General features: G+C 37.6%; 1 protein-coding gene across 3 annotated transcripts in view; it reads right to left on the bottom strand.

Moving 5' to 3' along the window:
• Positions 1-726: 726 nt before the first annotated feature.
• LOC117412286 (neuroligin-3-like) overlaps positions 727-15,711 on the bottom strand; it is a 116,477-nt gene continuing 101,492 nt past the window's right edge. For all 3 annotated transcript variants that reach the window (XM_058989166.1, XM_058989167.1, XM_058989168.1), the window contains 2 exons: positions 8,809-9,598; positions 727-2,596 (listed from right to left, as the gene is read on the bottom strand). In XM_058989166.1, coding sequence (XP_058845149.1) covers positions 1,765-2,596; positions 8,809-9,598 — 1,622 coding nt within the window. In that variant the 3' untranslated portion in view covers positions 727-1,764. The remainder of the gene's footprint in view (positions 2,597-8,808; positions 9,599-15,711) is intronic.

Raw genomic sequence — 15,711 nt, 5'->3', positions numbered from 1 at the left:
CACATTATCCGGCTTGTGAGGGTGTTGTGACGAGGGAGCCTCTATGAAAATCTGAAGTAATAATCTTCCAGCTCTGATACTGTTCACACGTATGTCTCGGTCATTTGGCCAGTTCTGAACATGTACCAACAAAAATGCATTCAATTAAAAAGTGTTGGAAGGAATGGTGGGATTTCCTTAGTGCACAGACGGTGTCATTGCTTAACCTTTGAGAAAATCAATTTTCACCTTTCCAGCACGATAACTACATTTCTCAGTTTTCATAAAGTGATGTGCTAATGGCATTTCCCTGTCTATGGTTCAGTTTGATTGGTACTATATACGGAAGGCAGACTTCAGACAGAAGATCTATGTGAGAATCCCTTCCTCACTGTGCCTCATTCCTTCATCCTTCCCTTCTAGTTATTATAGCTTTCATTTGATAAGATGCCAGCAGAAGTTTTAGCCTGTTTCCCTGTGGCTACAGCAAAAATAACTTAACAGAAATGTCTCACAAAGTCATTGCATTGGGACTGAACCCATCATGATTGACATCACACTACAAACTGATATTAACAGAAATAAAACACAAGTAAACAGAATGCTTATCAAAATACAGAACACATTTACACTAAAAAAAATTTTTTTTTTCTTCTCAAGTTTGCTGGTTCTAATTTGGCACGTGGCACAATCAGGTATATATATATATATATATATATATATATATATATATATATATATATATATGCGCTGGTTTTAGTTATGGTCATTTTTTCAGCGCTTTCTTTTTACAAAGTTTGATGAAATTGCGTCCGTTAGTTTGTCATTCATCAGCTAGATTTCCTTACATTTAAAATAACAGATTTTTTTGTAAAAGAGAAATTAGATGTAAATAATTTTTAAAGAACACAAGTGCTATTCCGCAAAGACAGACAACCATTGACATAGCTGATATACTATATGTGGTGAATAAAATGAACATTGTTGTTAATAATAGGCCTTTTTACACACAAATGTTCTACAAACGCAAGGACTGATACACACACAGACACGCACACACAGGTGTGTGTGTGTATGTATGCATGTATATAGATAGAGCTAGATAGAGCGATAGATACTTTGTAGCAAAAGATGCACTTTCTTATTAACAAAACAATCACAGTAAAGTTGTACATTTGTCTCTGCATTATCTTATTCATTGGCAGAGTCTATTTCAATTTTAAGTCAGAAAAAAACTTTTGTTTGTTTTAAAAAGATGCTGTATGCAACGGATAAAATGGTTGTTTAACCTTTTTTCACATTTTTTCATCCTGCGTCGCACCTTCTTTCCACAAAAAGCTTGCAGGTTGGAATAAAAAAATCCCACATGGTACATATCTAAGGCATTGTAAAAAAAAAAAAAATCTGACATGTCTCAGTAGAGGCCATTGTTTTTTTTAGTTTTCTTTTTAGTTTTTTTTTATTCATTTCCCAAGAGAGACAGGAATGGGAAATAAAAAGCACTTTTTATTTAAGCAAATTGTTAATGTCTTATTTTCTTGTCTTCTGAAAAGGCTTGATTAGAAAATGTTTTTGTCCACAGTCTCCCAGTTGCCTCGGGAGAAGATACTATTTTGGCAGTCTTCATCACACTGCAGCAGAAACAGCTCCAGAGTTTTAATAAACCATGTGTTCTCTTTATTGAGTCTTTTTATTTTTTGAATTTTTTTAATACTTTCAAAAAAAAAAAAAAAAGGATTTCTCTTGTCACCACCCCAAAACAGTTAGATTTTCTTTATTTTAAAGCTATACTCTGGTGGTGGAATGTGAATGAGGCAAGCCTGTACTGTTGAAGCCAGCTGTAAAAGTGTTGTAGGGGTGTAGGTTCTGCATCCCGACCAGCGAATTGGGGATCATGGTGATGGTGTTGGGGGTCATGAGAGGGATGTCGTCAGGGGAGCGCCTCATGGTGAGCGTGTAGTCTGGGAGAGAAGTGAGCCGCAGAGGGTCGTGGGCCTCACATTCGTGGTGACTCTGGTTCACCTGCAGGGACATTATCTCCTCTTCGGGGGCGTGCGCAATGTCGTTAATAGTGTTACGCTGCGGACTGGGTTGCCGGTTAGAGTCCTGTCTGCGTTTGTCTTTCCGGTAGTACAACGCGGCAAAGGCGAGCACGTTAAGGAACAAGAGAGAGGCTCCCACTGCGATGGTGACGCTCAGCTCCGTCGAATAGTCTCGGGGGTTCTCAACAAGTAGAGTCCCGCTCTCCTCCTCCGTATTCCAATTCTCGTTGGAGTTCTCATTGGTGTAGGCAGTGGATATGGGTGGCCGCTTGGTGTTAAAGGCTTTTCCGTTGGGTCTTTTTGTGATGATGGAGTTTGATGTGGTATGAGGCGGGGGCACCTTGGTTGTGGTTGAGGTGTACTGAAACATGTCGTGAAGGTTGTAGAGATGAGGGACCAGGTGTTTCCAGAACGCCACTTTGGTTGCTCGGTAGTGGTCTCGGACCCTCGGTTTCAGTCCGATGTGAAGGTAGAGCTGGTCCCGGGGGTTGTATTTGGACCAAGCCACTTCTTCAAAACGATTGGCCTTGGTGTGGATGAATTTGGTATCCTGGGGTACAGGTTTATTAGGGTCCCTTTGGAAAAACAAAACAGAAATTCAAGCACAAGAATCAAAAAAGAAAAACACAGAAAAAATGATCTGCAGTGTTTTAGACCTACAAAATCTAATGTGTGTGTGTGTATGTATATATATATATATATATATATATATATATATATATATATATATATATATATATATATATATATATATAATCTTGTCATAAGTCACTGTACCTAATACATTTACTTACATATTTATTAATTTATCACCACAAAAGATTATTTAAGAAAGACATTTATTTTACAAGCAAATGCCAGCAAAACACATTTTTGTAACTGCTAGTGTAACAAGTATAGCAGTTTCTGGAGTTATGTTTTATATCATTTAGCTGGTTTGTTATGAAACACCCTTTTTGTTTGTAACAGAAGGGAGTGGTCACCCTTCATTGTTTTCCCAGCAGTCTGTGGATTAATTAATGATTACTACAACTATGTAGTTAGTATGTGTTAAACACCTGTACTGCAGTACCAGGTTACTCAATTTACATTTATGAGAGGCAAAATAGGCTTCCAATTTTATAGAAGGCAGGGGGTGTTTGGTTTAGCTACCAGAACATGCCTTTGGGGGGCACTGTGTGACAGGAAGCTATAGTTCACTGAAACGTCACTGATTTCTATTGATTTATTGGGTGCATTTACATATGGCATTCAAGGAGTCTCCTCATTGAATAGTCCTAGAGTCCAACTGCTATCTCAGAAGACAGTGTCGTTTGCTCAATAAAAATATATTACCGAATGCAGTGTTATCAATTGCTGCCTCCACTGGAGTGATATGACCGGGTATTGATTGAAAGGAGTGACCGCTGACTAGTGTTAAAGGTGGTTAAAATATGAGGCCCTATTGCCAGCTTTTAAAGGATCTGTTGACATTGACACACATTTAATGTGTGGGGTTTATGCCCTAGAATGCACCTTTTTGCCTTTATTAGAATTCCTTTTGCCCATGCCAAGGACCTCATACTTTAATATGTGACTCTCACAATCTCCCACTGGTGTGGCACACTTCATTTTTAAGTTGCATCTTATTTAATTAAAGCATTCCCAGTTTACTATAGCCTTTTATAAGATGTTGTTTAAAGTCTGTTAGTATTCCACAGTAGTAGCTGTAGAGTAGTTTCCTCATGAAACCACCTTTCCCCTTGCCACTATGTCTCCTTAATGAGCATGTACTGTAGCTTCAAATTACACCTTCATATTTTCTTTTCCTGTCCTCTTACAGTACCCTTTTATGATATTTCCAATCATTTTGAGTGGTTCTTATTCCAGTTTCTTAAATATTGTGTGCTTTTGTAATATATACAGTCTGTGTTAAGGTGCAATGACCGGATTTCAGTAGCTTCTTGAGTTATTGCAAGATTGTCTTTCACTGCAGACATATGTAACACAGGCTAGATCAGCAAAGTGTCTGTTTAGGTTTAAGAACCAGCACGATCTTGTCAATACACAGTACCTGTTTACGAGATAGTGCTGGCTCTTACAACTACAGAATACAGAACACTTTCATGACCCCTAAAATGTGTTACATATATGGTGAAAAAGAATTTCAACTAGAGATGAGCAACTGGTTCCTAACTCTGTTCAAAGCATGACTTGCTTATTGCATTCCAATCAGATTCATATATATACAATACATATAAAAAAAACTGTGTTTCACTAATTGTAGTAAGAAACTCGTGAAGAGGTAAGAGAACAATTCTTACTTTTTAAGCATTTTAACTCAAGTGGGATCAAGGTCTCAGTCAAATGTACACATAAAGGTAAGTTATGGTTGATGAACTGCTCTTAAAGCAGCTTGCTGTCTCTGGAAACTACGAAACCCTTTTTATTAGGGTAAGAATGATTTTGAATGAACAGTGATTTATATCACAACGAAAAGGGTCTTTTTACTTGATTAGCAGTAATTAACTGGAGCTCAACAGAGGGAGGATAAAATATATTGATTGGCAAGGCACAGTTAGTATGGTAAAAACATGGCACAATACTTCATACATACATACATACATACATACATACATACATACATACATACATACATACATACAGGGTTTTCATCCTACCAAGTTGCATGTCGTACATGCTTTATGACATCAGCTGAATTTCACATTTCAGCAAGACTGAACTACTTATGGGAGCAGCTTACTCTATTGGCCAGGAATACAGTGATAAAAGCATTAAGATTTATAATCCTTCCGTTGAGCTTCTGTGAACTGCTGATATAGCAATCAAAACCAATATCTTATATATGGTTAGAATCCCTGAGCATTCTGTACCACATTGCTCCCTGTTGACTCATGAATCAATAGGTACAGCATATTGTACACTGAATATTATACCCCTGCTAGAAGGCCATTCCAGGTAAACTCCTTTGTGAGTTTTTTGCATGCTGGGTAATCTGAACAGGCTTATTCACTTAAGGGTTGATTTTTCAAGCTATATCCTGCAGGAACAAGCTGCAGCTGGATTTTATTTTTTCACAGTACTAAGAAATTGACGTGGATTACAGTACAACAACTATCAATGGTTATCCTGGGATTACCCTAGGTGGTTAATGCAATGCAGGGAGATGCCTAAAAAAATCCATCTGTGGTTTATCCAGGTGTAAGTCAATCAAATCAACCCCTTAACATTTCACCTCTAGTGATCAGGGTTTAAATCCATCTCAGGCCTCGAGTGATATGTGTTTAGTGAACATAATCTAGTCCCCAGTGGGCATTCATCCATACATCAATAAAAACACAGCACAATTGTCTGTTTCTGCTATAGACTGAACAGTCTTAATGCCATCGCGTGAGGAAGTTGCCCGATAGTAGCCAGTGTCACTGTTCATAAGTACCAAATTCAGCAAAAATGTAAATAGAAAATCTCCCTCCTTGACAGGGAATAAATAATGAGAAATAGAAATGATGAACAGAAAGACCCCCCTACAGCGCAGTGCACTTAAACACACAGCGAGAGGGGTTAAAACTACCGCACTTACATCCTCCCACCATAAATCTTTGAAAATCTTACATAAAAAGGTTAATTAACTGATGAGAACTCAATACGTGTTGCATTTGGAGAGTGCATTATGCACGAGATAGGGTTCAATCGGATACAGTTTCACAGTGATAAATCATATGGGGCAAGCCTTGGTGAAGGGCACGCAAAATATTGAGCTTGGAACTAGGGACGTGAGCAAGCACACTCACAGGAGGGGGGGGGGGGGGGGGAGTGCAGATGAATAAAGCAGTATGCACAATGTGGCTAGCAAGATTTCATGGTTCAAGGCCCTACTGGAATTGTTAAACACTGAAAGAAACAACGGTTCAGAATCAATTAAGTGATCTGGGATTATCAAAAATGCGCAGTTGGAGCCTCGTTAGTTTTTTTTTTTCTAATTTAATTTACAGCAATAAATAATGTTCCTTTGTATCACCTAAATGGTACACAAAAGGTAATTACTGGGATGCTAATAAAATGATGCTATTGCTGCCCATGCTCTAAACTCCTGTCTGATTCTTTAATAAATCACCCTGGTGGTAAAGCACTGAGCTGTCAAGGTAATTTTTAACACAAAGCCAACAGAAAAACCTGGTGCACAAGAGCTGCATTAGCTGATAACACCAGGCAGGCCCGTCCCACTGTAATAACGTTCTTGATTCACTGCCGAAAAAAGAACACATTGCTTGGTATTACTAAAAGTAGCAAAAAACAGGCATTTGAATGACCTTTTACAGTGTCCTTGTGAGCTAAACAAACTGTTCCTGGTAGCCCAGTAAGGTTTACCCAATATTTATTTTCAGTTTAGGCAATAGTACCATAATAGGATTCTGAACTTTCATTCTGGAGATTGCTTGTGCTGCAATACAGATGCCATGCTAAACAATATCAATCCTGGTTTAAGCAGGTGTTCTAGGATGTATTGCTTTTTGAAATATATATATATATATATATATATATATATATATATATATATATATATATATATTTTAACTGTTTAGCAGTCTAGGAAAATATTGCTACATAAGACATGGCAGACCAGTGAACCTTTTTTGTTCTTGGCTATGCCCTTAGGATGTGTTTGACACTGATTTTGTGTAAATTGTATATTAATTTGCACAAAAGTGATTTTAATGTAGAGATTTTTCACTTGCTTAAAAACAGTTGCAGAAGGGACAGAAATTACACCCCTAGTTGCCCATTTCTAAAAGATTATATAAAGTATTATTTTTGTCTTCCTCAAAGCTTAAGGTATAGTTCAAATACCTTTCTCAAGGAAGACTGTGTTTGTAGCATATTTCATATTTCATATTTCAGCCAATTTACACAACAAAAGTAGGATTCCCATAGCAAAGACCAGGTCCAGGTTAAACTTCCTAAACTGGGTGAGATGTATGCTTTCCTTCCCTCAGGATGGCACATCCTCCTCCCCTACAGCTTTGCCAAAGCAACTTAACACCAGCTTTGTGAAATTGCCCCAGTGAAATCCAAAGAGGTTTTTCTATTTACCGCACATCTAATCCGGGCTTCTTTAAACGCAGAGGCATTCCCGTAATCCAAGGGCTATACATATATTTCCACACTGGGACGATTCAATATTACACTCTTTAATATTCAGTGCTATTTTTAGGTGGCCTTTTTCCCTCAGTTAAATTATTTTAACACACATGTTCCATTATGTTTTCTGGCCTAAAACCCTAGTGCTTCAGGCTACGTTTCTCAGAGGATATTTCCATTCCATTCACACACACAAGGGGTGCATAATATCAATCTGTTTCACAGTGCTCTGCTTGTACATTTCTGGATCACCTCAACACAGACAGACGGGAATCCCTGTGTATCTCTCCTTTACCTTCTGTATGTCAGCCCCCCTTCCCTGCTATGTACCTCAAAGCAACTTCCTCTCAAGACCTCTAGAGATTCGATCTGCTTATTAAGATGTGATCTAGAACAAACAGAATATTGGTGTAGCCTTTGGCAAAGAAGAAGAAAGGTATGAGTAATTTGTTCTCGGTGAGAGTTGAAAAAAAAAAACCTTTGTCTTTGATATGTATATCTATCAGGTGCTTGCTCTAAATGAGAATATATATATATATATATATATATATCTAGGGTTGATATGCAACTGCTCAACAATATTTAAATCTGTGATTCAGACATAATTGTTGCTCCTGCTGCTGTGCAGTTAGTTATATAGCTAGATGCTATTTCAGTATTCTGCTTACGTCATTAATTAAAGAGTAGTTTGTACAGCAGCCTTTTATTCTCTGGCTATGTACAGCTATGGCCAAAAAAGTTTTGCACCACCCTGTAGAATGAACTAACTGCGCTTCATAAAGTCGAATGAAACCTTCATCAACATATTGAATTACACAGCGCTTTGTACTTTTCTATATATTTAATGAACGTGTTTTTTTTAAAATCTCCATTCTAAAGTTCTAGATGTTGCAAAACGTTTGGCCATAACTGTAGAAGTGGTTCGGGTACAAGTAAGTCTGCATGTGTATCACACTGACTTTTTCAATTACACCCTGTAAGCTGCTCATTGAGTTATGAAGGTTCATAGTAACCTTCCTATGATTGGTTAAAAAGGATATATTACCTTGCAGGCTTCTCACATTGAAGCAGTGCTGTCCTGGTTGCCCACTGTGGCTCAACACTCCTTTGACGATGATATCGCCAGAGTAATCTTTCTCTAACCCCTGTATTTGCTGCAGAAAAAGGTTGTGCTCGACTAAGGTTTCAGATCAGTTATGCTCCGTGGGGAGGATGCATTGTTTGAATCTTTTGAGAATCAATGTCAGTCTCTTGGCTATCTTCCAAAAGTAAACACGTGTTGGAACTCACCACTTACCCCCACCCCCCCATGTTACACATTATGCACCTTTATGTGGTCTATAATTTCTCAGAAATATACATTTCCATTAAAGTAAATTGAAGAGACAGAGCAATTGTGATGGTGAATGTGCTTGGTGACTTATATTTGGCTCAGGTCCTAGCTTCCATCCTGTAAGTTGAGTGGTGGTTAATTAGAACACAAGGACAGAAGGAATGCAGAAAAACATACACATATATAAAGGATAATTAGACAGTCCGGTGAATTGATTGATTGATTCAGGATTCACTGCACTACGTTCAGTACAAAATAGTCATGTTTGAGTAGTTTAGGTAGAATACCAACATCATAAGGGAGGAGAGCTCTTACCCAGTTTTGGCAAAGTTTGTCCAGTAGGTCATTACAACGGCACTCAGCATCACATCATTTTTGGAGAAGTTGCAGGGGAATAGGTCTGTAGGTCCAATCATGGGGATACCAAATACATAGGGCACTTCATCCCCATGGGCAGCATCCGACCAAGCAGGCTTCATTACACTCTGACAATGATGGTAAAACGCGTAGAAATATGTTGGAGATCCGTAGCGCGCATGCAGATCTGCTGTCACCACTGCTGGCTCCACCCACTGATGGTCTGTGAAAAGGGCTACCAGAGTTTTCCTTCTGGTTTCAGGATTCTCTCGATCAGCCCAATCTGTGTACATAAACTTAATGGTCTCCCTCAGTGTGTCCTTCCCTTCAGGGTAGCCGTATAGGCTGTCCACGAAGTCTGACACCGAGAAGTCAAAGTCATTTCCAGAAACTCCATCTTCAGAGTCAACCACATTCTCCACAAACCGGAGCCCTTCTCCTTGGTTAACGCCCAGCATGATGTCATAGTTCAGGAATTCACCCTGCTCCATCAGAATCTCTGGGTCGTCAGGTATTACATCACCATCGATGACCGGCCCAAACGCTACGTGGTACCGAGCCGGCTGGATGTCTTGCTCCACCAGCTCTCTGTAAGTCTTCTTTCTCAGGCAGTCCACCATGTCCAGTGTATCGAGGACATTGCAGCCCACCTTTTCAGCCAGCAGTCGTGAGTATTTCACTGGCTGATAGTTCACCGCCCAACTGGAGAGGGCTGATCCACTTTGAATGATGGCTCTCTGGAACAGTCCTAAATGACAAAGAAGAAATCAATGTTAGTCTCTAGTGTCTTCTGTCCTTTTATAGGGCAAACTGTTAAACTCGTAAAAGCTATAGCTCAGGAAGACATATAATAATTAAAAGGAGATTGCCTTTTCCCCCAAACTTAATTTTGTTTATGCACCTCTCAATATTTCACCATTGGCAACAAGTTTCTGAAATACATACAAGTATTTTACACTGTGGGGTTCTACAACCTGGTACAGTGTGCTTCGTGGCACTGCTTTACTATTGATTTTGCTGTAAGTTTATTTTCTTGCTGTAAATGGATTATGGTTCAACATCTGTTCAGTCTCAGTTTCACGTTCTGCATCAGGTTCAATTTACTTGTTTTCCAATTCAGGGAGCGCCGCACATAAATGGAAGTGATGGGTTTCTTTTAGAAATGTTCACTTTATTTCTAACTTAGGGTAAAGCCTGTGCATACTTCCAAAGTGTTTTTGTTCAGTCTTTAATTTCCTCCTGTTTTTTGTTTTAAAAGACCAGAAACAAACTAGGCAATGCAATTCAAGGCCTCTTAAGTGCTCTCATGTTTCTATCATGAATGTGGAATTTTCTCCTTTTAAAAACAATACGGTTGAAGTTAATTAAAGACTGATAAAATGACCCCATGTGTCCTGGCAATGTTCCTTACCTTACTTCCACCAGTATCGTTATAAAGCTGGCAATGTAATGCCTTGAAAGAATCCCATTGATCATAATGCGATTGCTCCATTTTATCAGAATTTACATATAACCAACCCCCCCAAAAAACGTGTCTTTCTAGGGACACATATCAAACTTTAAGGCGGCTCAGGTCAAATTTATAAGTGTAAAGACACGATTAAGGTCTGCTAAGTAGACCAACCGCCCAAAGACACCTGAATACTGGAAGGTAAACATAAGGGCAAAAAGTGCTAAACTTACTCCAACCATTGGTGTGAACTTCAACTGAACAAGATTCAATTCAAACATCTCCTGCAACTGTAGTGTTGCAGTGCAACTTTGTCACCACCTAGCATATTTGTATGCTGTATCACACCAAAAGGCACAGTGCAGTGCTGAGCTGCACACCCAAAAAAGCAAACAAAGGGCTATTAAGGGACTTTACTATTTCCCCATGTCTTCATGTAAATAGACACTGACAGGATTCTTCTGAATTATTTAAGTGTTGCCTAGAAAAGGTGACAGGAACTGAAATATAAACCCATATGGATTAGATCACCAGGAATAGATTAATGTTAAAATAACTCTAAATAATTGTAGTCGATTTTCTTCCCTGTATTTGTAGAGCACAGAGAAACAAGGCAGAGAGAAAATAGCTTTGTCTTTTCTTATCAGGTCACCCCTGCTGTGTAATTAACCACTCAGTTTAGCAAATTTACATTTCTTCTTTTTTGGATAGGGAGATTCTCTTGTTCAAATGCCCAAGGTTAAATAACACATGTTAACAGCGGAACCATTTTAAATAAGAAAACAACATCTGGCTACTTAACTTATTTTTTTTTCTTGTCTTCATGATGTCTTTGATGTTTAAATACACAATTTTCAATTGAAAACATTCTGATGATGTTCTTTATTGTTAATTGGATACTGGTACTTCAGTTTCATGGCTTTCTACAGTATGCAGTCTTATATTTAATGTACTCTTGACATTTAAAACTGTACTTACATTTACTATCAAAATAAAACAATAATAGGTGTTTAGGGAGGTGTAAGTTAAAGGGAATCGAACATCTGATAGTTAAACATGATGTGAAAAAATCTGTATCACTGATATGACTGGAGAGTAAAACAGTGTGGCAATTTTTACTGCGTGAATTCTGTCATGGAGCTTGACTTAAAGAATCATAGAAAACAGCTGTGTACCAAATGTGAAAACACCATTACCACACCGGGATACGCCACAGCTGCATTTTACTGGAGAATCACTCAGGATTGCATCAACCACCTATCCTTGGTTATCCCAGGACTACCCTGTACAATGAAGTAGTTGATAAAACCCTTGGGGTTTCCCCAGTGCTGTAGAATGCTTTAATAAAATCCAGGAGTGGCTTATCCCAGCCAGGTGAATCAAATCAAAAAAAGTGTAAGATCTGTGGCACTGATGGTATGATCAGAAGTTAACAATGTGGCAGTGAAACAGTTCATTATTACTGGACAACACAGGCAGCAGAAGGCAATAATTCAAACAGTCATATCAGGTCAGAGATCTATGTCAAGGTTACCAGCACATGTGCCTGAAATATGAGGCTTTGGCACTGTGGCAGCTGCCTTGTCGAATTACTGCCACAGAAGGGTTAATTTATATTGTATGATAGACACAACTGAATTTGACCGTTGGGTCTATATCATCTAGAAATAAAAATGTGGCATCTATTTTAGATCACTGGTCAAAGTGATGGATGATTTTAGATTTTGCAAGAGTTGTTTCCACTGAAATTATGAAGCCAGCAACTGAAATCTGATATTTCAGCAGTTAAAGGCATGGCAGTTGGTTTACCAAAAACATATAAGCTGCCCTTAGGGGATGCGTAATTCCTTATTTCAGTGACGGTGTAACATGTTCATTAACAGTTAGGCCTTGATGCACTCTATGTTATCAGATAACTCTGGGACTGCATTCTGTTAAGGATGCTGCTGTCTTTATAGTACAGAAAAAGTATGTGATGAAGATAATTACACTTGTACTAAAACTGATTACCACAAATGGCAATTCTTTTGCTTTCTGCTTGCTTTGTTTTTTGATCCTCTTTAAACTGCTGTAACAATAACAACATCAAAATTACAATCATTTCATTATTGACAGTACAGTTTGTTTTAATCCCTATGGCATTTTTTTAGCTTTAGGGACACAAGCTACCTCCCCTCCTGATCTTAAACACACATCTCTCTGTGAGTCAAATTTAATTAGCATGCTCCTTCTCCTACTTGTAGCAGTGGGTTATAAATGACATACTCAAGCTGTTACAGTCTAGGAAACATATCTGTTATATACTGATAAAATGTTACTCCTACAGCACAGATTATGATTTTAAATCAGTAAAAATCTACTGAAACACCTTTTTTGAAACCGTGCGGCACTACTATGTTGAACATGCTTACAGCAGCAGGTTTTATTTTTAAATGTAAATAATTTGATAACAGCAGACCCCTGCTAAGGTCAGGTACAGGTCTCTCATACCTGTACTTCAATCTGGCAGCTGACCCACTAGCTTTAAGATTCTGCTTCTAATCTACAGTACAAAGCTCCTCATAACCTTGTCACAAGCTCCATGTCAAAACTGCTGACTCCCCTGTGCCCGCAGGGTCTTCAGATACCTGGTTTGGCAGCTTATTTTGCCACATTACACCTCAAGGAACATATTGCCCAGAGCTATTAAGGACAGGACTGTGACATGCTCCATTTTGTAAGAATAACTTAAATGACAGCTGGCAGCACTTTCTATTACAGCACAGGAATAGTTGTGTAATCCATTGTAATACCCTGATAATTACAGGTAGTTCCTGCTGGAAACTTTTCATGATATGAAACGTTTAAACTGAGGTAACTCACAAAACAATTTTAGAAACTTGGTTTTTAATCATTAGACAATATGCTGCAGCAGGACCACAAACTACTTCAGAGACTTCACACAATATTGCTGACATCATAGAAGAAGTTGATGAGCATAGATCTCATAACAAGGAGACTTAGAGCTGAGAAATGTTATGTACTGATTGATTCATTCAGGTGTTTTTCTTTGAACTTGCCGCAAGAGAACTTTAACTATAGAAGAGGGTAGGTTGATCTCTACATGCTCAAAGTAAAAAGTTAGTCATAAGAAACACCTACTTTAATCAATACCACAGCAATGAAGATATTCACATGGACTAGCAAAAATAATCTGATGGTTCAAACAATCGGACGATCAGCAGGGATGCGAAAAAACTGTTTGATTTAATAATAATTCATAAAACAGATTTACAATCTTGTCGGAGAATTTTTAGTTTTTAAAACCAAAAATTACTTTAAAAGATTGTTTTACATCCTTTTGAAACTGTAAAAATAATTACGCTCTGTGCTAAATGTTATTTTAACTTCTGCTTGGTTCTCTATGTTGTCACTGTGGAAATTGCATTAATATGTTTTTATTGCAGAAAAACAGCATCCTTGATGTATAGACAGTTCACTTTCCTGAAACTTTTAGCACAGGTCATAAGGAAAGTAAATTTAAAAAACAGCATCCTTGATGTATAGACAGTTCACTTTCCTGAAACTTTTCTTTTAAATTAAATACTCAGGTATAAATATGTATTTTATTTCAACAGTGGCAGATCTTAACACTGTTACCCTATATATATATATATATATATATATATATATATATATATATATATATATATATATATATATATATATATATATATGCATGCATGCAGTAATGTTAATGAGTTGATACATAAATCAACTCTGGTGGAAAATACAAACAGAATTAATATATCGTTAAAGACTATTTAGATCTGCCACTGTTTAGATCATTAAAATAGACTCAACATTGTTTTAAATAACCATCAATATGAAGTAAAGAGTTTCATATGTAGACCAGGCATGTTGTCTAGGTTAGGCTTAGCACTGAACTTTAGAGCTGGTTACAGTGCTGTGTTCCCTACCCTACGACAATTTTTATACTTTCAAAAGATAGTTTCTGGTTCATCGATCACGTCTCAGATTATCAACCTTAAACAAACATTCACAAATAAGCTTCGGGCTAAAATAAAAATAAAAATTCATTATTAAGGCTAAAAATTATGTGCAGTTTGATTCTGTGCTTTTTAAAACAGCTGAAAGAAATACTGAAGTACCTCCACAGAAAACAAATACCATTGTGTTACCCTGAAGAAACCACCACAGCAGTTACTGGATTATTGAGCACCATATTATTGACCCAGTAAAAGGTATCCAGTAAAGGTTCTTTCAATTCTAAAGAAAGAAATGAGCATCCATTGCAAATGATGCTGGTACCTTAGACTAAAGAACAATGACAATACAATGTACCATGAGGGAAAGAGCAGTGTTTAATAATACAGGTGATCTTTGATGTTTGTGTGGGGTTGGGGATTAGATTATAGACTGCAGGTTCAAATTGAAATGAGATGAGTTTCACAGGCTAGTTTCAAGGGACAGATTGATAATAAAAATACTATGAAAACTCCAACTGAGATTAAATAAACCAGCAACTCTTCATGTTATCCAGACAATAATTACTAGTAATCATGATTGGAAAAATATATTATCAAGTAGTTTAGTCATATTTCATTTTATTAATCTGACCTCAGTCTTAATCCTACTCTTAACCTAATCAATATTAACAATCATTACAGGGGAAACAGAGAACAGTGTAGATCATTATCTCAATAATTCCTGGTAACTATTGTCCAATTAATATGAAGCGTGAAGAAGAAATCTAATATGAGGGTGGGCAACTTGGACCACACCAGTCCAAGAAATGTATTACATTAACTCAAATAAAGCTCTATTTATTTATAGGTCCCACACAGATTATTATTTAATTATGCCATTATGGAAAGTTGACTTTGATAAAACCAAGAAACAGAAAAAATGCCTTGGCTTTCAGTAGAGAAATTCAGGCCTAGTTACTGTACATGTTTTGAAAACCCATGCAGATATTTGGGGGGTTTAGAGACATCTCTGTAACTTTACCAAGCTTTAGTTTCCAAATCATCTGTATGTGGAATCCAGGAACAGACATTGACAAGTTGACCAAGGCGAGTGCTCCAGGTGGCGTATACAATAAACAGTTTAAAGTGTTTATTAAGGGGTGAGGGAAGTTGGCCACTGTGTCCAGGTTTACTGACAACCTAAATGTTCTACCTCCACGTCCCAAAGTACTTTATTATTTTATTATACTTACTGTATGAAATCTGGACTGAAATGGCCAAGAATAACTCCAACCCCTTGCTTTGTTTGATATTTCTATCTGTGCGTTGAGAGCAGCCAAGTCTGTATTACCTTCATGCCAAGGCTGTGATCAAGGCGAAGGAGGACTCGCAAAGACTTACAGAAGCAATCAGTGGTATATTTAAAACACAACTGGAAAATGT

The sequence above is a fragment of the Acipenser ruthenus genome, chromosome 16 (genome assembly GCF_902713425.1).
Source record: "Acipenser ruthenus chromosome 16, fAciRut3.2 maternal haplotype, whole genome shotgun sequence".
In the NCBI taxonomy this organism is placed as follows: domain Eukaryota; kingdom Metazoa; phylum Chordata; class Actinopteri; order Acipenseriformes; family Acipenseridae; genus Acipenser; species Acipenser ruthenus.
Note: the sequence above shows the minus strand (reverse complement) of the source record. Positions and strands in the feature narration are given on the sequence as shown.